The 25,337-nt window shown below is 42.7% G+C and overlaps 1 protein-coding gene across 1 annotated transcript; it reads right to left on the bottom strand.

The window, feature by feature from the left end:
* On the bottom strand, positions 1-7,537 carry LOC147428334 (potassium transporter 5-like). Its single transcript, XM_086497422.1, has 8 exons — positions 7,332-7,537; positions 6,789-7,083; positions 6,478-6,703; positions 6,104-6,352; positions 4,239-4,291; positions 3,850-3,964; positions 3,212-3,466; positions 1-1,581 (listed from the first exon to the last, which is right to left on the bottom strand). Exons 2-8 carry the CDS (start codon positions 6,903-6,905, stop codon positions 581-583), a joined length of 2,016 nt encoding a protein of 671 aa, XP_086353548.1. The 5' UTR covers positions 6,906-7,083; positions 7,332-7,537; the 3' UTR covers positions 1-580.
* Positions 7,538-25,337: the final 17,800 nt, after the last annotated feature.

Genomic DNA, 25,337 nt, shown 5'->3' with positions numbered 1-25,337 from the left:
ATGCTCTCTCTCTCTTTTTCTCTCTCAATGTGTGTGTGCATTCTTTGTTTATGTATGTGTGTGCGTTTTTGCACTCTCTCTCTCTCTCTCTCTCTCTCTCTCTCTCTCTCTCAAAAACACTATATGTGTGTGTGTATGTGTGTGTGTGTGAGAGAGAGAGCGAGGGAGAGAGAAAGAGAGGAAGGGAACATGAGAATGAGGAGAGGGAAGGAGCATACCTGTCTCTCCTTCCTCTCCTCGTGTGTGTGTGTGTGTGTGTGTGTGTGTGTGTAAAAGAAAAAGAGAGAGAGAGAGAGAGAGAGGGAGAGCGTTACCTGCTCTTTGCTTGAGGGCGTCGAAAAACTCAGATCTGAGATCTGAGTTTTTGGGCGCGCTCGGTTATTTTTTTTACCCCAGCTGGCGTCGCTATGAGCGTCGCTATAAGCGTCGCTATAAGCGTCGCTATGAGCGTCGCAAATTTCTTTGTAAATTTGCGACGCTTATAGCGACGCTCATAGCGACGCCGGGAATTTTTTTTTTGAGCGTCGCTGTGTGAGCGTCGCTAATGTGAAGAGCCTCTTGTAGTGCCGCCAAGCCAAACTCACAAAGTGTATGTAATCCCAACCTCCATCAGTCTCTTATGTGGTATTTGAAGCGCTACTCTGCTCTTTCTAGAGATGCGCTGCAAAAGGTTGTAAACTACATTGACAACAAATCTCTTTCCTATTGAAGAAGATGGAGCAACCTCAATGACACTACTCCCAAGAAGGTATGTAATACCTTCTTCTCTGGCAGTCGATAGAAATTCTAACTCATTTCTTACCTCTTCTTTCCTCTCAGATATAAAACTTTGTTGTTCTTGAATGCTTCCACTTGATCTCTTCTTGCCTTCAGTTGAGTGGGACAACCTCTCTACATTGCCGCTATGTTCCTTATTTTCCTCTGCTTTCTCTATATACATCCCTCGATCCAACATCTCTAGTTCATAGGATTCTAACCTCACAAATCGCTTCAAGCTCTCCATCAAGCATTCCTCGAATTCCCCATGTGGAATTGCGGGGTCCATATATCCATACCTTACCACACTTCGATACATCCGGTAGTCTCTGTTGCCTACTCTTCTCACTAAAAACCTCTCATCCTTTGGTACAGTTGAAACCGGCAAATGTTTCACCGAGGCAAAGACTATCACTGAGTGTAAGGCTCTCAAATTCTCTATAAAGAGATCAACGATGGGAGGCACTCCTTGCACTAGTTGGGTGTACATTAATCCGATTCCAGGTACCCTGTTTAGCATCAAGTCACTCTCCAACCTTCTCTCTAATGATGAGATTGAAATCTTGTTGTCGGATTCGAACATGTATTTCTTGCTGGTTACATAATGCCACGCCGCCATCATAATGACCAGTACAGATGAAAATGCAACAGGGAGCCAGCCTCCTTCTGGAAACTTATATAGATTTGCTGAAAAATATATCATCTCAATAGCGCCAAAGATAGTAAAGAAGGAGATTGCAAGGTACAACTTTGTTCTCCAGATCATGACCATGATAAGTGTCACAAGAGTGGTAGTCACAAGCATTACAGCAAGAACAGCCATACCTGCAAGCATAGAAAAACACTTAGGGAATTTTTTTCTCGTATTATATCATCATGTGCCATCCCATCTCTCTCTCTCTCTCTCTCTCTCTCTCTCTCTCTCTCTCTCACACACACACACACACACAAACGCGCACGCGCACACACACACATACACACTTACTGTTTTGCATGCACATGGGTGCTCATCCTGGCCTATTAAAAAACATAAAACCTTCTTATGAAAATTTGGTAGAAGTTACTTTCACCTACAAGCTTGTGTTTACCTCTTGGTTATAATCGCTAATCTTCTCTCTTCTTTTTAATAAAGACAATGAAAGATCTATGTTAGTATTGTGCTAACTTTAATTGTGTCCTTTCCCCATATTTACAAGTTTAAACTTTGTCTAGTTAGTGAGCAAGTTTTGTTTATTAGTTGTACAATTGCTCTTATAATGCCCTGGCAATTTCAAAAGCAAGTGAAAAAGCGTAAGTAGGGGACTAACTACCCTAGTTATTTGAGCCGTCAATCTTCTTTTGCATCTGCAAGAAAGCAGAAGAAGAGTGTACGATTTGAAGGACTACCTAGTTCTTCTTCTTCTTCCTCTTCTTCTGATAGTTCTTCTAGCTCTTCCGACTCGAGCGAGGAGCACAGAAAAGGCAAAAAGCGAAGCAAAAAGCAAAGCTTCGGAAAGGGTAAGAAAAAGGCAAAGAAACCCAGATTTCGCCCAGTTTCTGACAGTTCTACAAAGGAGTCATCCTATGACAGTCGGACTCTGATGACCATATGTTTTATGCAAAGAAGAAGCATTTTTACAGAGCCAACCAATATGACTTCCTCGAAGATAAAAGCAAGAAAATAGAAGAATTCAAAGAAGGTGAACAATCGATTAAATTTGAATCCTTTTTTTGGGTTTCGAGATGCTCCGAGGGCTTTGGCCTTCATTCAGCAGTTTGACATAGCCTTCTCTGGAGGGCACTACTCAGAGCACTCCAAGATTAGGAGGGCTACATCTTTCTTCAAATTAAGGAAATGCTCGAACATGGTGATCCACTCTTCTTTTGGGGAAGGAAGCTCGAACATGGTGCTCGAACATGGTGGTCCATTCTTCTTTTGAGGAAGGAAGCTCCAGTCTAAGTGGTTGAAATTCAAAAGGCTCTTTATTTCTTCTTGGGGTTGACTCCAGAGTACGAACGAGATATACGAAGCGCTTGGAATCATCTTGGGATGACCAAGGGAGAATCTTTGGGACGCTTATTGCGAGAGATTTTGGAACTCTTTTCTACTAAAATCTTCATTTAAGAAGGTCTCTTTTCGGGAACAGATTGAGCCGTTTTGTTGCGGACTCCCTACAGAGATCCAAGACTACTGCCTGGAACGTAAGTCAAATTCTATTCGCTACATTCCCTGTGGGCGGACAAAGATTTTGGGCAGATTTGTGTAGGCTTATCATAGCCAGATAGCTTCATTTTCACTTCATGATTAGAGTATCTTTATCCCTCAATGTATCCTATGGTTTGTCTTGGGATTTTCCCCTTGATTTCATTGTATGTCTCTCAGGATTTTCCCACTATCTGTTGTATATGGACCTACGGTGGATTATATGTTATGAGAGAGAGAGAGAGAGAGAGAGAGAGAGAGAGAGAGAGATACCATAGGCATTTCCAATGTATGTTGTTGACCGAAAGATGCCAATGACAGCTACACATAATACCATCAAGATCCAGTTGACCTCAGGAATGTACACCTGCCCGATGAGTTTTGAGGATGTGTGAACGACTTTCACCAAGGGGAAACATCCCAGAGCTAGAGACTGCTCAACAATAGAGAATACTGCTGATATCATGGCTTGGCTTGCAATGATTGCAGCCCCAACAGCTACAACAAACATAGGCCAGAACATAGGTTCTGTAAACAAAGAAAATGTATTAGCTTTGGCTAATGTGTTTTAATGGAGAATCAGATACTCTCTTATGCATTGAGCAGAATTCTCAATAAATTCACAAGAAATTTTGAACAAATTCTCACAATATTTCCCGCATTCTGACTTACCTCAACATCATGAGCTTCTGTGAGGGAGGCACCGTATACCTAGCTAGGTATGATTGGGAGCAGGGGACCGCCGGCCCGGTGGGCGGGCCCGGGGTCCCCTGCCCCCAATCGTACCTAGCTAGGTATGCGGGGCCTCTCGAGCAGAAGCTCATGATGTTATGCATTGTATGAAAAACATTGAGAAAGATTCTGTTTTCCTACATGAGAAAATTTCTAAATTTTCTTGTGAAAATGCTTGCCTGGAATGGACTTGTAGAAGGTTTGGCTTATGTTCTCAGGATGCTTCAAGAGATACGAGCCTTGGCCAATGTATGCAGCCAACAAGGAAGGGTATGCAAGAGAGGCAAAAGCAATCTGCAATAATATTAACTCATTTGGGTAAGTTATCTATCATTCACAACATACAGAGATGTTGACAAAATAATCGCACATATGGAGTGTGGCGGATGTGTGAACCCTAGAAAGAATGTAAACTAGCATGCAAAGTAGCAGCACCTCATGTCAAAAGAAAGCTTATGGGACAAGGGTTGTGCTATTTGTGCTCAAATGCTACACTCTACTCACACCAGACAAAACTTGTTTTAAATTCATGAGACTCATTCACATGTCAGAATCAAAGCGACAATACCTGAACAGAAGGCACAGAAAAATGTCCGAGATCGGCAAACATGGCTTCTGTGCCTGCATGTTTCATCATGATCAAGATTATAAGTATTGAAAAGGAGGAACTATTTGCAAGTTGAGACATATTCTTATCCTTTCCTTCTTCTAACCGTTGGTCAACGACTCAAGATTATCTTTCTTGGATGTGTGTGTGTGTGCGCGCGCACGCGCGTGATGTTTTGAGGGGGCAATTTTTCCTAGTGATTCACTTGCTGTGGCTTAACCTTCTGGTCTTCACCTTATTTGGGTGTGTGCGTGTGTGTGTGTGTGTGTGTGTGTGTGTGAAATGTCACATACTTTTAAGTAATTCACAAGAAGTTTTGGACAAATTCTCACAATAATTCCCACATTGTGACTTACCTCAACATCATGAGCTTCTGGTAGAGAGGCACCGCATACCTAGCTAGGTACGATTGGGGGCAAGGGACCACCGGCCCCCCCACGGTATGCGGTGCCTCTCTACCAGAAGCTCATGATGTTGTTCATTGTATGAAAAACACTGGAAAAGATTCCGTTTTCCTATATGAGAAAATTTCTAAATCTTCTTGTGTAAGAGAATAAACCTGTAATAGCCAGGACAATGCCTCACAATGAGATCCACCCTTGCCTTCCATTCCTTTGGAAATAGTTGATGATATAATAGGGGTTGAAAGCTCGGAAAATGGATGCATCATACTTGAAAATGTTGAAGATACCAATACCACCAATGAAAGCAAACCAAATGATAACACAAGGGGCAAATAAGAATGCCACCTTCTCAGTTCCAGAGCGCTGGAGGCTGAAGAGGATTACAAGAACGGCGACAGAAATAAGCACAACATGATCTTCCAGAAACATGCTCATATCAAGACTCTTTGATCTTCAGGACAATCATGTTTTTATGAAATAGCTGTCTAATTCTCAACCTTCTGAAGGTGCAAGGATCTTACCTTCAGTTAAACTCTGCACTTTGGTCTGAATACCATCTACTGCCGACAGCACTGCATAAAATTGGCTGTACTAATTAACGACATGTCTTTTGTTATCGCTCAAAGGAAAACATATCTTTGAATTTCTAACTTTTTTGTGAGATAGTTGGTACTGTATCAACAGATGCTTAGTCAATATTGAATTCTGTACCAATGTCGACTTTGCTGGTTTCCTCTTGTGGTGGTGCATTTTAGTGGCTACCCGGTGGTTCTGAGAGAGGGGCTCCTCTCTCTCGTCTTCTAGCAGTATAGTCTGAGATCTCATCAATGTTTCACCCTAACAATGGAGCAAACAGAACTGGATAAATCCTCTAATGTACGTACTCTACCCAATACTGTCTCATAAAGTGCCATGTGAGCTCCCTAGGCACATTCATGGCATGCAATCAACCCATCAACCCGGCTCTTGGAACTACATCAAAGGCTTTGCGGAAGTCCTCATATGAGCTCCCTAGGCACATCCATGGATGCAATCAATGCATCAACCTGGCTCTTGGAACTATTTCAAAGGCTTTGCAGAAGTCCACAAAGGAGGAATATATCCATCTTTTATGTGCTCTACCGGACTCTATAATCGCTCTTAATTAAGTGTGAGGATATGGTCAAGAGTCGAAAAGCCTCTCTTGAAACCTGCCTGTCCCTGTGCTTTGAGTCCCTGCTGCTCTGCCCAACGGCCTAACCATGTTCCAATATGGAGGCATATAGCTCGGCCAATGTATGATCGATCATGAGATTTGAATAATGGCACAACGGTGTATGGGGATCCTTAGTAAGGCACTGTGTAATCTCGGGCAATGGTATAGAATGATCTATAGCATTTCTCAAAGCACTTCAGCTCTTGTAACCAAATCACCAGACATACCAGATATAGCCGGTGTTAGTACGCCATCCCCCATGACTGCACAAGTTCCAAGGAGTGTCAACAGCAGCAACACTTTCTTTGCAAAGGGACTGCCTTCCAATGCCTCCTTGATCTTTGCTCCCATTCTCGGCGCTCTGTCTGAGCGTTGCAATCTGTATCCACAGAGCGATTGATCCTCAACTTGTTCGTTTTGGAATCGGCTTACTTTTGCATGGCGGCAGATAAGGGAGTAGAGTGCAAAGGTTCCACCTACAGGTTTAAACCAAGATATGTTACACACACACACACACTATCCCTGCGCCATACAGAGAGAGACTTTATTAAGGCTAGAACTATTACACTCAATTTGCTGCACAGTACATGTAAGCACTTACCATTCCCATTGTCGTTTGCTTGAAGCACGAAGACGACATACTTCAGCAGTGGGATGAGAGACAATGTGTAAATGATGAGGCAGAGAGCTCCAAGCACATCATCATTGCTAGGGGGCCCATTGGGGAAAGTACTGCTGTAGACATAGAGGGGCGATGTCCCCAAATCCCCATAGATCACTCCTATGCTCTCAAAGGCCAACTTCAGAATCAGAGCTTTGGATAGAACCTACATAACAACAAAAAATTTGAATGAATGTGAAGAAATTCAGCACTCAAACATTGGCTTTAGCTTGCTGAGCTCAGTCTGATACCTTAGTAGAGTGTCGCATACCATCCGGTATGTGATTTGCTTCCACATCCAAAGAGTCCAGCCTGCAAAGAGGCCTCCTGTTTTCCATTTCATCATGATCATCAGCAGTCCCTTCCATGCCGAGTATGGCACTCCGAGCCTTTCACCTCTTGCTTAGAGCTTAGGGGATAGATTCAAGCTGATGTTTGCTAGCTTGATGCTGGTTGTGCCATCAAAAGGGAATGTGAGTGGTCTTTGTTCCAAAGGTAAGGCTTACTGAGGAGGTGTCCACTCCCATGCTTTATATGATTTTCCAACTGAACCTCATTCAATAAAAGATTGTATTAGAAACTGGCATTTTGTTTTTATGGTTTTTAGAAAGATTTGCATCTCTGTTGTGCATTTTAATGAAGGTCTGCTTGATATACAACACTATCTCATTATTTACAAATTTCAGTGCAAATAATTATGGCATTAGAGTTTACAAAACTAGCATCATGATCATCACCAATAAATGGAAGTGCTTGCTCTTCAAATAATAATCTATTTGCCCAATGTTGCCTACCTAGTCTTGTCGTCAGAGGAGCCAATAATTCCAGAGAGAGAGAGAGAGAGAGAGAGAGAAGAGAGGTAGGTACGTGACACTCCCGGTGTGCACTCTTTTTTTTGTAAACCGTGTGCACGTGCCAGGGAGAGGGGAGAGAGGCGAGAGTCACTGATGATGAGAGGCAAACCGTGTGCATGTGAGAGAGAGAGTCGCGAACCGTGCACGCTCGGCGGGGAGAGGGAGAGAACCAGACTTCAGTGCTCGAAAAAACAACAGAGCAGTGTTCGGGAAAAATCATTTTTCCAAAACATACTTTCCTTGAGTTTGCCAAGAGGAAATTTTAGAAAATTAGGGGTATTTTTTGGGTTTTTACACTAACTTTCTCTATTTTGGGAAGGAATTTTTCCTTTTCCCTTTGCCCTCAATTGGCATTTTTAAAATTGGAAACGGCATGATATTAAGCTGATACATTTTTCCCGAACACTGCAAACACAGGTAAATTGAAAAAAATTGAAGGTTTTTACACCAAATAACACTAAATTTTTCAAAGTTTTCTTGCAATATAAAATTTAGAGGTAAATTTCAAAATTTGTAGGTGGGATTTTACACTAAACCTAAATTTTTTTGGAGCACTACAACCAGTGTTTTTGCAAAAAAAACCAGGGTTCATGTAGCCAAAATTACAAAAGCCTTGAAGAAAACACTCAAAATTTAGAAATACAGTTCAAATACTTATTGACCTAAATAACAAAAGATTTTTTTTTTCCAAAACTCACAATTGAGAGTGAAATATATTAATCAACCCAAAAAATTACAATGTCTTGCCATGCTCGTGAGGAGCCATGACATCATCCAGGGACCATAATTACATCGGTAGCGATCCCAACCAACTCGCCCCCTTATCCTTGATCCAAAAGGTCCATTATCATGTTCTTCTGCGATCTTTTAATTACCAATAGCCAAGATTTTCCCCCATCCTAGGCATACCTTCTGCTGACAACAAGGCACAAGTAGTCCTAGACCAATCCTCCGAGTGTTGCTTGCGCCCGAGCGTCCAAATTAGCATTTTGCTTTCTTGAATAATTTCTGCGAAGCTTGCCACCTCAAGACCTTCTTCAAACACATGGCGGTTCCTTGTCTGCCATACATTATGCAAGAAGAAGTACCTGACGATTTGAGTGTTGATGAGGATGGCAAGACCATCTGAACTCTTCCCTCCAAGGAATAGATCAATCTTGTAAAAACCAATTTTCCATGTTCTTTGGACCCATTTACATATTTTCTCTGCGAGGCCTTTGATAGTTGGGCAATCCATGAAGAGGTGGGCCAGATCTTCACTAGCCAACCTGCACCCCAAGCATCGATCTGACCCAATCCCTCTTTCCTGAATCTTCACTCCCGTCGGTAGAGCACCCCAAATTACCTTCCATAAAAATACCTTTACGTGCTGCGGAACCTTTGGCTTCTAGATGTTCTCCATTACTTGCTCCCACCTTTCCTCCAACCATTGTTTTTTCCATATCTTGTTGAGGGGGCTAGACCAATTCTTCTTTTGCATCATTGTATGCTAAATGTCTTTCGAATGGGGTTTCCCTAAGAGACTACTTCCGGGCCATTTCCAGGCGTTCCAGTCAAACTCCGAATCATAGATAGGCATCAGTATATTGTCAAGCTCTTTCCTCACTTTGTGGACCAGCAAGACCTCCAAGCTATTCAGTTGGAATTGGGTAACCAGGAGATCAATGGTTTTCCAACTCTTGTTGTCCCTGTCCCAGAAGTGCCCCAGTCGATTCATACCTTATTATTCAACTTCCTGGCTGTCTCTATCCAATAGGGAATTTGTGGCGGATCTACAAGTTGTTGGGTTCAAGCCCATGTTTGTTAGCCCATGAGAACATGGCTCAAAGCATACAGCTATAGGCCATCAAATAAGTTCAGTTTGCATGAAGAGAAAGGAGTGGTTGCTATCATCTTTCAAAAGCTATGTAAAGACCCTTTCATTAATAGAAAATAGAGTAGCGTGTTTTTCCTTCTTCAAGCTGTGTCGAGATCTCTCTCTCTCTCTCTCTCTCTCTCTCTCTCTCTCTCTCTCTCTCTCTCTCTCTCTCTCTCTCTCTCTCTCTCTCTCTCTCTCTCTCTCTCATATCTCTGCACGCTCCTTCTAGCCATGGTGATTCTTAGTCTCCACCCCCCATAGCAGCCCTCGTTCCAACAACTGGTATCAGAGCCAGTGCTCTCGGCTTGAGTCGGCGCGCGGGAACTACCGCTTGCAAAGGGACAGCTCGACCTGCGTCAAATTGCTCAGAACCGGCATCAGTCATTTCACCTTGGCCCTGTGGTGAACCTTCGACACTGTGGCCTCTCCCAACTCGCCCTCTGCAGCCCGCTACGAGCAGCTTTTGCTTACTCGCCATCTCCTGCCTGTGCTATACACAGAGAAGGTTTGAATTTTATTTATCTTATGTTCACACAGACTATTCAAGATGGTGGACAATACTAATTTGGTCTTCCAGCAAACCGGGATTCCCACCCTGCCAAACCCGCGCAAAATCTTTTATGCGACAATTGCAATATGTGCTCGTGTTTCGGTGTGCTAGGATTACAACATTTTACTAGCGTACAAAATTTCCAGAAATTCAATTGTTATCAAAGTTGCTTCCCGGAAATTCGAATGCTGCAAATTGACTCTTGAATTAAAGCCAAAATTGTTGCCGAATCTTTGACGGACATTACTTATCTTCTCCAGTATACAGCTATCCTTTGCATATCGAATATGGCATCAAAAGTCGACAAATTTAATGGATCTGGTTTTCATACTTGGCAAATTAAAGTCAAAGGTTATCTGATGCGGAAAAATCTTTGGAATGTGGTCAAGCCTCTCGCAGCCGACGAATCCGGCACATCCGCTGCAGTTACAAGGGCACTATCTGCTGAGCTACAGAGGAAAGACGAACAAGCTTTTGGTATTATCCTAACCTCCTTAGAAGATGATTTTATTCATTATTTGGACGATGTCGATTCTTCAAGTGCTGCTTGGATAGAGTTAGAGAAGTTGTTCGGTGCCAAAGCAAAGTATTCAAAAATGAGTTTAAAAATGGAATTATATTCCATCCGCATGCGTGAAGATGAAAATATTGCAGCTTTAGCAAATAGACTGAAGAGTATTAGAACTCAGCTTGTTTATGTCGAAGCATCAGTACCAGAAGATCTCATAGCCATTTTGTTAAAAAGTTTGACTGACAAATTTCATCAGATTGTTACTGTTTTAAAAGAGAAAGATCCACTACCCTCCGTGGATGGTATCATCAATTCATTGCAGGAAGAAGAACGCAGGGTACCTAGTACCAATTCTACTATTATTCCCAAGGCATATACAGTCTCGAATGCCGTGTCACCCACCAGTTCTTATGATACTTCCAGTGCATATACATTCACTAAATGTGCTGCTACAGCAGCTTCATCTCGACCATTCAATGGAACCAGAACTTGTGCCATTTGTGGGCGCAACAATCATCAGACGAAAGACTGTTTCAAGAAGAATCCTTGTGTTCACTGTGGTAAAACAAATCATCCGTCAAATAAGTGCTTTCAAAAGGGTAAAACTCAAATTCATGTGGTTGAGGGAGACATTGAATCTCCAATATATTCCGTTGATGAGGAAATTTATTAGATCAACTCTTTTCATGTTATTTTGTCAAAATAAATTGTACGGGCTATAGACACTGCCACCCATAAGTGGTAAGACCTCCCAATTTATCAGTTTTTTGTTCTCAAGTACCATTTTGTCCGCTCCTCATGAGGTTACTGGGTACACCTTAAACCCAAGGTTTGGCAGTGAACCAAAAACTCCACTTTTGGTAGCTAATGTTTTGACCTACACCCTATCTGTTCAAGGGGGGGTTACTGACCGAGCACCAGGTTATGGATAAACCAAAAATCCTTGGTTGTGAGAAAACCTAAAACTCACTGTTGACGAGTATACCAAAAACTCGAGGTATCATGAATTGCTTGTCCAGTTCGGGCTTGAGGGGGGGATTGTTGGGTTCAAGCCCATGTTTGTTAGCCCATGAGAACATGGCTCAAAGCATACAGCTATAGGCCATCAAATAAGTTCAGTTTGCATGAAGAGAAAGGAGTGGTTGCTATCATCTTTCAAAAGCTATGTAAAGACCCTTTCATTAATAGAAAAGAGAGTAGCGTGTTTTTCCTTCTTCAACCTGTGTCGAGATCTCTCTCTCTCTCTCTCTCTCTCTCTCTCTCTCTCTCTCTCTCTCTCTCTCTCTCTCTCTCTCTCTCTCTCTCTCTCTCTCTCATATCTTTGCACGCTCCTTCTAGCCATGGTGATTCTTAGTCTCCACCCCCCATAGCAGCCCTCGTTCCAACACAAGTTTGGAAAGCCAGGGGGACCAATGCAAAATGGAGTTCTTGAAGTATCTGGTTTTTCCCCCCCCACTTTAAGACTCAGTGCTGCTTTGTTGCATTTTCTTACCAATCTCCTGAGCTGCCCCCCCAGTCTTAGAGTAGTCCACGTCGGGGCTAACAGCTTGTCATGAACCTCCACCCATCTCCACTTTCCACCTTTCGAACCAAGTTGAGGTGCTTCTATCATATCTTTGATCATGATAGCCCAAACTTTATCCTCTTTAGCCAAGGAAACAACAAATTTGGCGCAACAAGCTTCTGCATGGGCCACAGGGTTCACAATTCCCAGGCCTCCTTGATTCACTAGCCGAGCAACTGATTCCGGGGGTGGTTATGGAGCGAGCTTTAGAGCGAGCTTTTTTTTTTCCACCACCTCTACCTCCCATTGCCGCCTCTTACCACCCATGACAACCAACACCCTAGTCCACCACCGGTGGTTGGTAGTGTTAGCTCACTACCACCATCTACCACTACTCCTCCTACCACCACCGCCCATTGCCGTCGGTTCTCCTCCCACTTTTCCTTCTAGTGGGCTACTCAAGGACCTCCTCTCTCTCTCTCTCTCTCTCTCTCTCTCTCTCTCTCTCTCTCTCTCTCACACACACACACACACACACACACACACACACACACACACACACACACACACACACACACACACACACACATGTCTCTCTCTCCCCCCTCCCCCCAACACGCTCTCTCTTTCTCCCCCCCCCCCCCCCTCTCTCTCTCTCTCTCTCTCTCTCTCTCTCTCTCTCTCTCTCTTGCCCTCTCTCCCTCCCTCCCTCTCTCTTTCTCTCTCACTACTCAAGGACCTCCTCTCTCTCTCTCTCTCTCTCTCTCTCTCTCTCTCTCTCTCTCTCTCTCTCTTGCCCTCTCTCCCTCCCTCCCTCTCTCTTTCTCTCTCACTACTCAAGGACCTCTTCTCTCTCTCTCTCTCTCTCTCTCTCTCTCTCTCTCTCTCTCTCTCTCTCTCTCTCTCTCTCTCTTGCCCTCTCTCCCTCCCTCCCTCTCTCTTTCTCTCTCGCTACTCAAGGACCTCCTCTCTCTCTCTCTCTCTCTCTCTCTCTCTCTCTCTCTCATCTTGTTTCTCTCTTTATTTTGCTGATTTTGTCTCTCTTTCTCTCTCACTTGTCTATCTCTACCTCTCTCTCTCTCTCTCTCTCTCTCTCTCTCTCACACACACACACACACACACACATCCCGTTTCTCTCTTTATTTTGCTGATTTTGTCTCTCTTTCTCTTCTCACTTGTCTATCTCTACCTCTACCTCTACCTCTCTCTCTCTCTCTCTCTCTCTCTCTCTCTCTCTCTCTCTCTCTCTCTCTCTCTCTCTCTCTCTCTCTCTCATCACACATTCGGGTGAAAGCATGAAATGGTGGTCAGTTTTAAGGGCTTTTCTAGGTGGTTTTTGAAGTACTTCTCAAGTTTTATTTGTTCCCTTCAAATAATTTATCGAGGTTGTGAAAAATTGCAAGAAATGGAAAATGCCGCCACTTCAAGAATGCCATCATTTTTTGAACATTGTTTACGGGTAGAAGGTGACTGTGACTTCTCTTGCATGCCATTCTACACAGCAGGAAGCTACCCACGCGCTACTGCATCTTCATGCACCCTGCATGAACAAAGCGAGGAAGAAGTGTAGACGCCTACCCTCTCTGTGCGACCTCAATCTTCACCGGGTACTGTAATCCAATCCATCCCCCCCCCCCCCCCCCCCCCCCCCCCCCCCCCCCTCTCTCTCTCTCTCTCTCTCGTTGTAGTTGAGCAATGTGTTTGTTTGAGGACATTGTGAATCATGGATTGTGTTTTTTGTGTGTACAGTAATATGAAGACTCCACCACGAAAGTGCACCATGGCAGCAGCTGATGGTGGTTCAGCTAGCATGCTTTCATCTAGTAGCAAGCCTAGGAGATCCACAACATTGGGCATGAAGTCTGAAACTATCGGCGAAAAAAGCATTGGTACATATCAACTCTGTCTCTTCAATTGTAGCAATGTTCTTTTCAATGCTTGTTTATGTTTGTTTACTATGTCAAATGTGGTTTGTAGCAAGATCTTCCTGGAGGATTCAATACCCTAAGCAAACTCGATTTTGCTACACACGAGAGGAGTTGCATGAGGAGTATGGCTTAAGCTTGGAGGGCAAGCTCTACCAGCACCTCAGTGAGGTTGATGTCACAGATCAGGATTGGTTGTCGGTCTTCATGAAGAAAAGGGAGAAGGGCTCTAAAATCTTTCTGCATATGATGCGACCTGAGTTTGTAGACGAATGCAGGTTACTGTTTCACAAAGTCTACCAAAGCATGCCAGCCAACAAAGAGATCACACACAAGTTTGCAACGTTGTTTGTGTACGAGCGATGCCCAGCTGCTCGGCAAGATCCTGCAGGTCGAAAGGTTGCATGGGCTGCTTTTGGTGAACAGGTTTTGGACCATTGCAAGAAGCTTCCGGGTGGCATCGACAAGAAAGTAAAGATTTGGTTGGAGAATAATGAGGGGACATCACTTCAGCCCCTTCGTCTTGACAATGTCAGGGCAAGTCATAAAAGTGGGCAAAATGCTCTCTTATCTGGCAGCACTTCTCTAGTTAGTGCCTCCTTTATAAGCCAGCAAGTAAATGCACAGGTGGAGCATATTCTGGATGCAAAAAGGGATGCATTAAAGGTTTTGAACACAACATTGGATAATGTGAGAGTAGAGCTACAAGACAGGAACCAAAGTATGTGGAAGATACAAGGGACATCTTCAGCCGCGGCAGTGCTTCACGGGCAATTGCAAGAGCTCCAGATATTGCGGTCCAGCATGAAGGGAGTTGTCGATACTGACCCTGATTTTTTGGTGATTGAAGGCAAGATGGCTGCTCTAACTAGTTCACTCATAGCTCTTGGGGCCGATGCAAGCAGCTCGAACATAAGAGATGAGGTGGATCGTCTCCAGGTATGTGTCGACCAAGTCAAGGTAGGATTTTTGTTTATGTGGTAATGCCCTAGGTACTTGACATGGTACTCTCTTCTATTTAGGTGGTTTTGTTTGCCATGCCAGTTATTTCTATTTATGTGGTAATGCCCTAGGTACTTGACATGGTACTCTTTCTATTTAGATGGTTGTTTTTGTCATGCCAGTTATTTCTGTTATGGTGCTAAGTGCCCAACATACCTGACATGGTAGTTTTTTCTATTGTGGGATTCTATCATGGTAATATTGCCCAAGGTACTTGGCATGGTAGTTTCTTTTTACATTTTTTTTGTTACAGTGACATTGACCAAGTACTTTTCCATGGTGGTTTTTTTTGCTATGAGTATTTTTTTTTCCATGGAAGTTTTTCTATTATTGTGGTACTTGTCATGGTAGTTTTTTCTACCATGACAGGTGCAGGGGTCATGGCTATTTTTCCAGGTATCATGTAATGGCCAAAATGCATGTCATGGTACTTCGTTTGATCATGGTGGTGTTTTTTTCATGGCAGTATTTCCTACTATGGTACTTTTCTTTTGCTATTGTTGTAGTGCTCAAGGTATTTTTCTACTATCCATGGTATATGTCATTACCTTAGAGGTTTTTTGGAAAGCCATCTTTGTTATGGTGGCAATGCCCAAGGTACTTTTTCATGGTTTTTTTTGCTATGGTTGATTGTTTCTTTAAGGAAGTTTGTTGTTATTGTGGTTGTGCCCAAGGTACTTGTAAAGGTAATTTTTCCTATTAAGGTGGTTGTACGGTCATTGCTTATTAGTGTGTAGTGTCCAAGAAACTTGTCATTGTAATTTGTTTTTGGTCATGGTGGCTTTTTTATCATGATAGTCTTTCCTGTTATGGTAGTAGCTTTTGCCTTGATGTTTTTAATGGAATGGCAGTTTTCTGTTATGGTGGTAGTGTCCAAGGTACTTTTCTACTTGCCATGGTATTTTTAATTGCCTTGGCGGTTTTTTGGAGTGTCCAAAGTACTTTTGTATGGTAGTTTTTTCTGTCAAAGGTACTTGTCATGGTACTTTGTGTTGTAATGGTGGTTCTCATATCTAATCCCTGTGGGCCTTTTGTTCTTCATTTGTCATGCAGAAAGAATTGACTGACTTGGAAGCATCAGCGAGTACGTGTGTGCAACAGATCAACTTTTGTGAGAGCATGTTGGAGCAGGTGAAGGCTGGTGACACAATGTTACTGCTTCCGACAGCTAGCCAGCACTTGAGCCACTTGCAGGCTACATTCTCTGTTCCAGGACTATGTGTTGCATGTGGTCTTGCATTCATGGCTTCCCATGTGGTTTGTGTATACACGCTAGCATGTGGTCATGCATACCATGCTCTGTGTTTTGCTGTCTAGCTTGGATCAAAGACGGTATGTGCGGACGCCTCTTGCAAGAATAGTATTCCAGATTCACTTAAATCAATGCTCCTGCATACAGGTTGGTTACCGTTGCTTCCAATATCATATAAATCCAAGAACAGTTCAGGTTGCCTTGAAGTATCTGCTGATTGCACAAGCCTGAACATCACTGATGTGCTTGCAGGTTCTGGCCATATTCCTTGTGTGGCGCCGAAACAGGATGATGTGCCAAAGGTTGTGCTACAAGCTACTCTTGAAGCCCATAGTGTGTACTCCAGTGAGGGCACTCCAATTGTGAAGGTAGACCCCCCTGCAAGCACAACAGCAGTTGAGCCACAACCAAGCGAAAGCAGTCCAAAGGAAGATGCAACGGTTGACGATGCGGAGGCAATAGCGCAAGAGGGAGTGGATGCAGTGCAGCGCATGGTAGCTGGTGATGAGAATCCAGATTCTCCCATCTTTCTGAGTGACATGGTGAAGGTGTCAAAGAAGCGCAAGAAAAACAGTGATGGTAAGTGGTAATGGTATTGGACTTGTCAACTTCTATGCAATGTCTGCATGGGGCTGATGTGTTGTTTTATGACATAGGTGGATCTTCCAAAAAGAATAGACCTTTGGATTCCACACGTTCAAAGCACCATGCTCATCATGCAGATGGAGATATGGGAGAGAGGGAAGCACCCAGATCACCTCCTGCCGTGAAGAAGACTCCCAGAAAGAGTACTCCCCTCCGCAATCCTTCTAGTGTTTCCCACCCCCCCAAGCCTCAAGTTTGCAAGAAATTGTGACTCTTCAATTGTAATACAAGAATCTGTGATTCTTGATTTTGAATGTAAAAGAAACTTTTTTGTCGGCCTCTATGTTTTTGTCGCTTTTATGTTTCATAAGCACAATGTCTATGTTTTTGTCGGCCTCTATGTTTTTGTCGCTTTTATGTCAAATATTGCCTCGTGTTTATTTTTCAATGTTGAATGCTGTCTTTTACAGAGTGTCCAAAGGAAAAGGGGATCCTCAAGCTGCCCGTAGAGGAAATCATCATCATCAGAGATCCCCCAAAGTACATTCCCCCAGTTATCTCCTCCTTGCCATATGATGATCCAACCCGATCAGCCCTCATATTAGATCTTAATGGTGTACTTTTTCTTACATGTACACCTAATAGGCATGACCCTTCGTCTGTCCCCGATATTGAAGCTACATCATTTGTCAAGCATGAGGAGGCAGATGGCAGGTACCTGTTTGTTCCGAAAGATGCACAGGATTTTATTGCATGGGCTGTGACATGGGCAAATGTCTACATATGGAGCAGTGCAATGCTCAGCAGAGTGAGCTCAAGAATTCGAAGATGTTTTCCCCAGGTTCACTGTTATATTAGTGGATGGGCTGGACAACAGTTATGTGATGTGGATAGTTACTGTTTTGGTGGTGGAAGGCCAGCATTTTTCAAGGTATTGCAGAATTTTTTGGCGAAGCTGCAACGGTATGATACCAGCAATGTCCTTTTAATTGACAACAGTTCCTATAAATGTCATTATAATCCCAGAGGTACTTACATCATAGTGCCTGGTATTGAGCACCACTCCAGCCAATACTTGTCAAAAGATCTAAAGGCCTAGCTAGAAGGGTGGCAGCATGCTACGGATCGTCGTGCCTTGGCGGACACATTCAGCAAACCAAAACCTATTGATGACGACAAGTATGTATTCACAGCAATTGCAAAAGGGTTTCAAAAGACATCGTATGATCCGTACTTATGTGGGACACAGCTGATGCCCATAGAGTGCAAGCGACAATGACGTCCCTTGATTTTTTTAGGATGACAGATCCTCTATGTACCTTTTTGTAACTAAACTAAACCCGTGCCAGAACCTTGTATATTTATATGCTACTTTCCATGTGGAAACCAATTTTTTGGCTTCATTTTGATTGCCATTATAACTGATGTAATGACTCTTCGTCAAATTGTTGAAGATGAAATATATTCCAACTGGTTGGATGCGTTGTCTTTGTGTCCCAGCATTGAAGTGTTATTTTTCTTATTCAAGTAGTTTAAGACTATTCAAGTGTCCAAGCATTGAAGTGTTATTTTTTTGATTCTGTTATTGTTTCCCAATTTAAAATAGTTACAATGTAAGGTACTTTGGGTTGGCATACCAAAACTTAATAGATTGTTGTGTACAAAAACCACCCAGGGACTACCTATAAGGTACTTTCGACTGGCATACAACAACTTTTACAAGTCCTTGTTTCCTACATAGTTTAATACAATTTCCACCTGTGAACTACTTGTAAGGTACTTTTGGTTGTCATACCTATAAAGAACCTATAAGGTACTTTGGGCTGGCATACAACTTTTACAAGTCCTTGTTTCCTACATAGTTTAAGATAGTTTCCACTTGTGAACTGCCTGTAAGGTACTTTTGGTTGTCAGACATGTAAAGAACCTATAAGGTACTTTGGGCTGGCATACAACAACTTTTACAAGTCCTTGTTTCCTACATAGTTTAATACAGTTTCCACCTTTGAACTACCTGTAAGGTACTTTTGGTTGTCAGACCTGTAAAGAACCTATAAGGTACTTTGGGATGGCATACAAAAGGTTTTACAAGTGCTTGTTACTTACATATCTTAACATACAGAAACCACTTCAGGTTTACCTTAAAGGTACTTTGGGCCGGTAGATAAACTTTTAGAGGGGCTTGTGAACTACCTGTAAGGTACTTTAGGCTGACAGACAGGTACTTTGTGTTCCAGAATTGAAGTGCTATTTTTGTTACTCAAGTAGACAAAAGAGTTTACAAGTACTTGTTTGGACTGGCTTGCAAGAGGTTTTGACTCCTATGATAGGCTCCTACAAAAACCACATGTGGAATAGTTGCATGGTACTTTGAAGCTAATTACTGGTACTTCTACAAGTTACTTGGGCAACAACCTATATCACTATTGGCATACTGTTGTACACATTTTCATATACTTCTACAGTGAGTTTGAACTTATGTGGCTCTCCTTCTAAGGGTTCCAAGGGCATCTTAATCGATCTAACCAAGTGTGATGCAAGAAGCACTTTTGGTTGACTAGCAGGCATGTAATAGATATGCTCGGCACCTTCCACTAGCTCGTAATAGTACCCCTCAACCAAATAGATTCCTGTAGAAAGTATGTTTCCCCAGGAATCACTCAAGTCTCTTGTTGTTTTGTATTTCTCCTGTGAGCACCTCAAAAGGTAGAAGTCAGCTCCATCTTCATTGGCATTGGTGGCAAAGGTATCACCGATGCATAGAGCCTCACTAATTGCGTCATGGTGCCCACCATACATCGGCAGATCTGATCCTTCGTCATCGCTAAAATATTCACTTTCTACATTGTCACCATCCAATGCCTCGGGTTAGATACTCCCAGTACTCAACATGTGTGTTGTTCAAGCATCGCCTCCAACTCTGGGACATACAAAATTCACAAAAACAAGCGAGAAGTCTGGAACGGAGTGCACACTTGTCGCTCTTGGAGTATCCATTGACATAGTGTATTGATCGTGAGCCTTCAACTCGCTTGCAATTCCACTTCTTCTCCCTTGGCACCTCAATTGCTTGGACCTCCCAAAAAATCCTGTTCACCCCTGTGTGACCACTTTCATCATTAAATTTATGCTTCAAGAAGCCAACAACATCCTTGGCACACTTCATGTGCCATGCATCAGCCTTTAACTGCTCATGTGTTAAAGCCCTCTTAACAACTGCCCCTGCCCCATCATGCTCCCCTTTGCCGTGGCCCGAGGCAAAGAAACTTCACAGCATTTCAATGCCAGTCAAACCATAGTACCTAAATCAATGACCCACCTTCAATGCTGGGCAGAAACAAATTTCTGGAAACTTTTCATCAGAGGTGGAATAAAACCTGGCGTACCTTGACACGAAGAAGAACGGTCTAAATGACTTGAATTGAGCAGCACATCCATCTGACCACACCCAGTGCCGCTTCAAGAAGTTGAATCCCTGATTTTGAAGCCAAACACTATGCAGTTGCAAGCAATGTTGCACAAAAAGCGTGTCATGATCTTTGTCATCACAAATGTAAAAATGTGTATATTTTAACACCTTGTCTTTCTCGTCTCGAATATATGTAATGTGCACCAAGATGGTGACTTGTGAAGAGTACCAATGCATTGACTGGATTTCATTTTGCTCCTTAAATGAGTAATTTTCTGCAAAGTCGATAACAGAGACCACTACATCTCTAGGAAACCTATGAATGCAATCTTTGAACTACTGAGATTGCCACCGGGCAATAAAATTGTGTCGGATGTAAGTGGTCAGATGCTTTTTAAGAAAATTTGTGAAATCCTTGCATCCCATTTCCTTCAACAGAAGATCCTTGCGCTTCTTGCCTTGAGAATGGGTTGAGGCAACGTCTTCAAACACCTTAACAGAAATTTGGGCTGCACTTTCAAGTGTTTAGTTTGGACAAAGCAATAATCTCTTCGACCCACATTGAGGACATTCTCCCTTCAAGCAAGTCAACTTATGAAATACGGAGTCCATTGGTTTTTCACATAACACACTTTCAGTCAATGTGCTTACACTTGTGTATGTGTACGTGGCAGCTTCACACTTACTTGGAGCCTCTTTTGGCAAGCATATAGCACACATGCAACCACACCCATTGTTGTGCATGCCTGTCTTACTGTGTCTCATGTTGTTGAATGCTTCCTTGAGATATATCATCTGAATATGAGCAATACAGCAGTACGTGTAACGGTCCTTCAACTTACGAACAAACCAAGGTTTCAATCCCTCAAAACATCTGAGTGAGATCTTGATTTGTGGATATTGCATTTGGAACCTCATGTAAAGCTCACCTTGTGCAAGAAAAAATAAAACCCATTAGAGGCTCAGACTTTTTTCAAAGTAAAAGCTCTGTGAGGTATTCAATGATTTTTTCTACCTCCAAAGTACCTAGAGCACCTCTTTACTATCATGGTACTTCCATGACTACCTTTGGAATGAACTCTATGGTACTTTCAAGACTACCGTTGTGAGGTATTTTAGACTCTTTCAGAGATCCAGAGTACCTAAAGATCCTCTTTACTGTCATGGTACTTCCATGACTACCTTTGAAAGGAACTCTATGAACTTTTTCTACCTCCAAAGTACCTAGAGAACCCATTTAAACTCACATGGTACTTTCAAGACTACCTTTGCAAGGTATTCTAGACTCTTTCAAAGATCTAGAGTACCTAAAGAGCCTTTATACTATCATGGTACTTCCATGACTACCGTTGAAAGGAACTATGTGACTTTTCTATGCCTCCAAAGTTCCTAGAGAACCTCTTCACTCTCATGGTAAATAAGTACCTTTGAAAGGTCCAGAGTACCTAAAGACCCTCTTTCAAGACTCTTTCAAAGGTCCAGAGTACCTAAAGAGCCTCTTTATTGTCATGGTACTTCCATGACTACCTTTGAAAGGAACTCTATGAACTTTTTCTACCTCCAAAGTACCTAGAGGACCCATTTAGACTCGCATGGTACTTTCAAGACTACCTTTGTGAGGTATTCTAAACTCTTTTAAAGATCCAGAGTACCTAAAGATCCTTTTATACTATCATGGTACTTCCATGACTACCTTTGAAAGGAACTCTATGACTTTTCTCTACATCCAAAGTTCATACCTATGAAAATTTAGGAGCATACCTGTGAATCATCAAGCAAATGTATTGGATGCTTTATGTAAGATTTTTTGCCCAATCGTTTTCGACACACATATTTTTTGTTTGGCGATACTCTTGTCTCTATCTGCCAAAAGGAAAAAACAAGGTCTTTTGTCGCTTGTGTGATGGTGGAACTTTGAGGTACTTGACAACTACATAATTGCAAAGGAAATGCGTCAACCTTAGCCTGTTTTAACCTTGAATTGGCTGCTGCAAAGTTTCGCCGATGCAATCTAGTAAATCTGGCCATCTTGGAGTTGCTAATAGACCTTGATGGATCTCCTTCACTATTCACCAACATCATGCAAACAGCTCTTTTAATCTTCAGCTCCTCTTCAGACATGGATGCTTTGACTTTAGTAATTGTGCCTTGAATATTGGATAGTATTGACTTCTCAGATGCATGATGCAAACGTCTAAAAGCTGGCAGTCCTAGAAGACATTGAAAGGCGGTTTTCTTAGCATCGCAAGTCATGCCTTTTGTTGCTTTCTGCCAGCATTTTGAGACTTTCATGCAAACCTGATTCACATCTTCTGTTGACCTTGAACCTGATGCATCACTTTCTCGATGTCTCCTACGGCTCTCTCTTTTCATCATAGACCAATATTCTCGCATCCGATGGTTACCTTCATGGAGAATTGTGACTGAGTCATCCCTGTGGTAATTGTGAGTCATGTCATCATGAAGTGGATTGTATTGCGCATGCTGCTGAAAGTACTCAGAGCCCTGCAGTGTACTTGGAGGTGGCTCGTTTTGCACAATCCTCTCTTCAAAACATCTGACACCACAAGCAATGGCCGGCAAATTGTGTGGAGGTTGTTGCTGGTGCGGAACGTGCTCTCCCAAGCTGCCGAAATCGACATTCCACAAAAGGTGACAATCGATTGGAGGCTGCTGCTCAGACACATCCTGTTGGCCAATCTCCTGCTGCAACATCTCCATACCGATCTCCTGGACCTTTAGTCTCCACACCTTATGACAATTCTCCACAAGTTCCTGCTGCAATTTTCCTTCTTCTTGCAAGAGAGAGAGAGAGAGAGAGAGAGAGAGAGAGAGAGAGAGAGAGAGAGAGAGAGAGAGAGAGAGAGAGAGAGAGAGAGAGAGAGAGAGAGAGAGAGAGAGAGCTCGTAGACTACTGAAAGGGAAGGTAGAGAGTCTTGCATTCGACTAAATCAAGAACCGTTAAAGTTGTTGGCGCAATGCCTTTAGAAATATTAAATATTTATCTTTTGGCTTTTGAAAACTGCCAACAAAACACCATCCAATAGTGCCTCACAAGAGGTGTCAAGGACACTACTTTTTGCACCACCAACCCATGCTTTCAGCCATTCACTAATTGCATATCAAAAGATAACAATGATAGAATTCACTTTGTTAAAAACTCAAAACAAATATCATCATTTGCACAACTCAAGGTAAATGTGATAGCACAACAAATGCTACATTATTACAACAGTCTTTTTGCACTCAGTAAAGTTTTGAGCTCGTTATCAGCCAGACTAGACTGATGAATGAACATGTTGTTGTTTATGTCCATTCCAAACACTCTCGAGTAGATATAATACAAGTGTTTTCAAGCCACATAGGTCATTCCTTCCCCTGACCTCCTTTGGAAGTCTCTGCAAGTACAACTAGGATTCCTAGCTACTTTGACTCGATATTTCTCACCACGTAACTTCGAGTTTGGTGTTACTGCAATGAAGACTTCATGCTTACCAATCTTTACCATTTCCACTTGTTCGATGACCATTTCTAGTCCTAAAGCACTGTCGATCCTTTTCGATGCCTCTTTAGAAACACCTGTCCTATACCTGGCCGCACGTCTTTGCCCTTGCACTTCCATAGTTTCTGTTGCGATATGAAACCCCGCTAGTTGCAAAGACTTTACTTGCAGCGCTGTTAAGTTCGTGCCCTGTGCCACTGGCCACTCAAGTGGAGGTCTTGGAAGGCCGCATCACAATATATGGACATACATCCCACACATGTTTGACATCATCACTACAAAACCATACCCATGTCTCATTGTTACGCCCCTCCCAGTTGCGTTTCCCCCAAAAACTTGGTGCCGTTGTTCCCTCTTTGCATAAATTCACCTTTTTCTTGCACTTTCCTCCTTTGATTTTTCCTTGGCAAGTGAACTTAGACCCCGGTTTGCACCTGCGGATTGCCCACATGGTGTCATTTATGTCAACCTCAATGGCTCTAATTGTCACACTGTCATTCTCCTCGTCCATAGAGTGATCTTGGATTACATGTGATGCATCTCAAAATGACAACTTTCAAGCCTTTCTTTGTCGAGTAACATTTTGAGTGACATACTCTAGCATGTGTGAACTATTTGCCTCCTTGCCTATAACATTGCCGAATGTCTTGTGTCGCCTTGTCATTGTAACCCGGTCTCCAAAAAACTCTAGCACCTTTAGAAGATTAGTTCCTCCAATTGCATTGTTCACAACACGGCTACTCTGTGATGGAGTAGGTGTGTGAAATTGTCGTGAAGCTGCCTTGTCTCTCATCTTGCTTATTCTTGGTCCGCTTCCTATATACTTACCCTCTGTATATGCCATTCTTTTGGATTGTTGAAGAAGAGTGTTCCCAATATCCAAAACTGTTGCATCGTACAAAGAAATTTTAGGCTTGTGACCTTCACCTGCTAGCCATGAAGCGTGACGTGACTCTGAGAGATTTTTTCGAGGGACGACCTCGATGCAATAGTCATCTAAAGCCTACAAAAAAAGAAATTAATATATTTCATTGATATCATGAAGGGTCTAATTAAATGGACATCCTACAACCTATTCTAGAATAAATTTGAAAACTTACACCAACAATTTCCTTCCTCCAATGAGGGTACCTCACATGCCACCAACTCAACCAGCACTCCATTGGGCCTAGATTCCCATCTGCCACCTTTCCTGTTGCCCACCAAGCTCGAATGAACCGATATTGGGCCTCTGCATCTTCACTACTATGCGCGCACCGCCACATTCGACACAGTCGCTTGTGCTCGTCTTGAAATGCATTGAGAACATATTTTGTGGTGTGGATCCCTAGACTTTGTTCCCAATGGAAAAGTCATGATCTCTCCCTACCTTTCATCACCATATCCGGACCTCCATTGAAAATTGTGCGCATCACATTCCAGTTTGCTTGGGCTTCATCTGCCATAAATCTGGTGGGGGCACCCCATTGCACTCTAGCACATTGATCATTTGTTGCCAAAATATCATTTGTGCTATAGTGTCCTCTTATTTCATCTCACATATGGCAATTGTCATTAATTCTTGGACACTAAACATCAACACAAAGCCACATTAACATTTAAGTATGTGTCAATATGTGTTTAGTATTCTAGAATTTGTTCTAGAATAGGTTGTAGGATGTATTGAACATAAAATTAAAAGAATTAAATTAAAACTTGCCTTGGATCGTAAACATGTGCTGCCATGGCTGTCCATCCTTCTACCCGTCGAACCTGATCAAAGCAAACCCACGCTCTTTTTAGATCTCCATGTCCATTTCTTCTCATTCTATTGACAAGATCTATGCCTGAGCCAGGACCTGTTGTCAA

This window comes from Adiantum capillus-veneris, chromosome 23 (assembly GCF_014529385.1).
Source record: "Adiantum capillus-veneris isolate H3 chromosome 23, ASM1452938v2, whole genome shotgun sequence".
Classification (NCBI taxonomy): Eukaryota; Viridiplantae; Streptophyta; class Polypodiopsida; order Polypodiales; family Pteridaceae; genus Adiantum; species Adiantum capillus-veneris.
Note: the sequence above shows the minus strand (reverse complement) of the source record. Positions and strands in the feature narration are given on the sequence as shown.

Bases quoted from the DNA above. Each gene is read 5' to 3' on its own strand.
- LOC147428334 (XM_086497422.1), bottom strand. From the start codon at position 6,905: ATGGAAGGGACTGCTGATGATCATGATGAAATGGAAAACAGGAGGCCT. The intron at 6,704-6,788 runs GTATCAGACTGA...GTTGTTATGTAG, and splicing joins GTATGCGACACTCTACTAAG to GTTCTATCCAAAGCTCTGAT. The intron at 1,582-3,211 runs GTATCTCTCTCT...CTATGCTTGCAG, and splicing joins ATACATTGGAAATGCCTATG to GTATGGCTGTTCTTGCTGTA.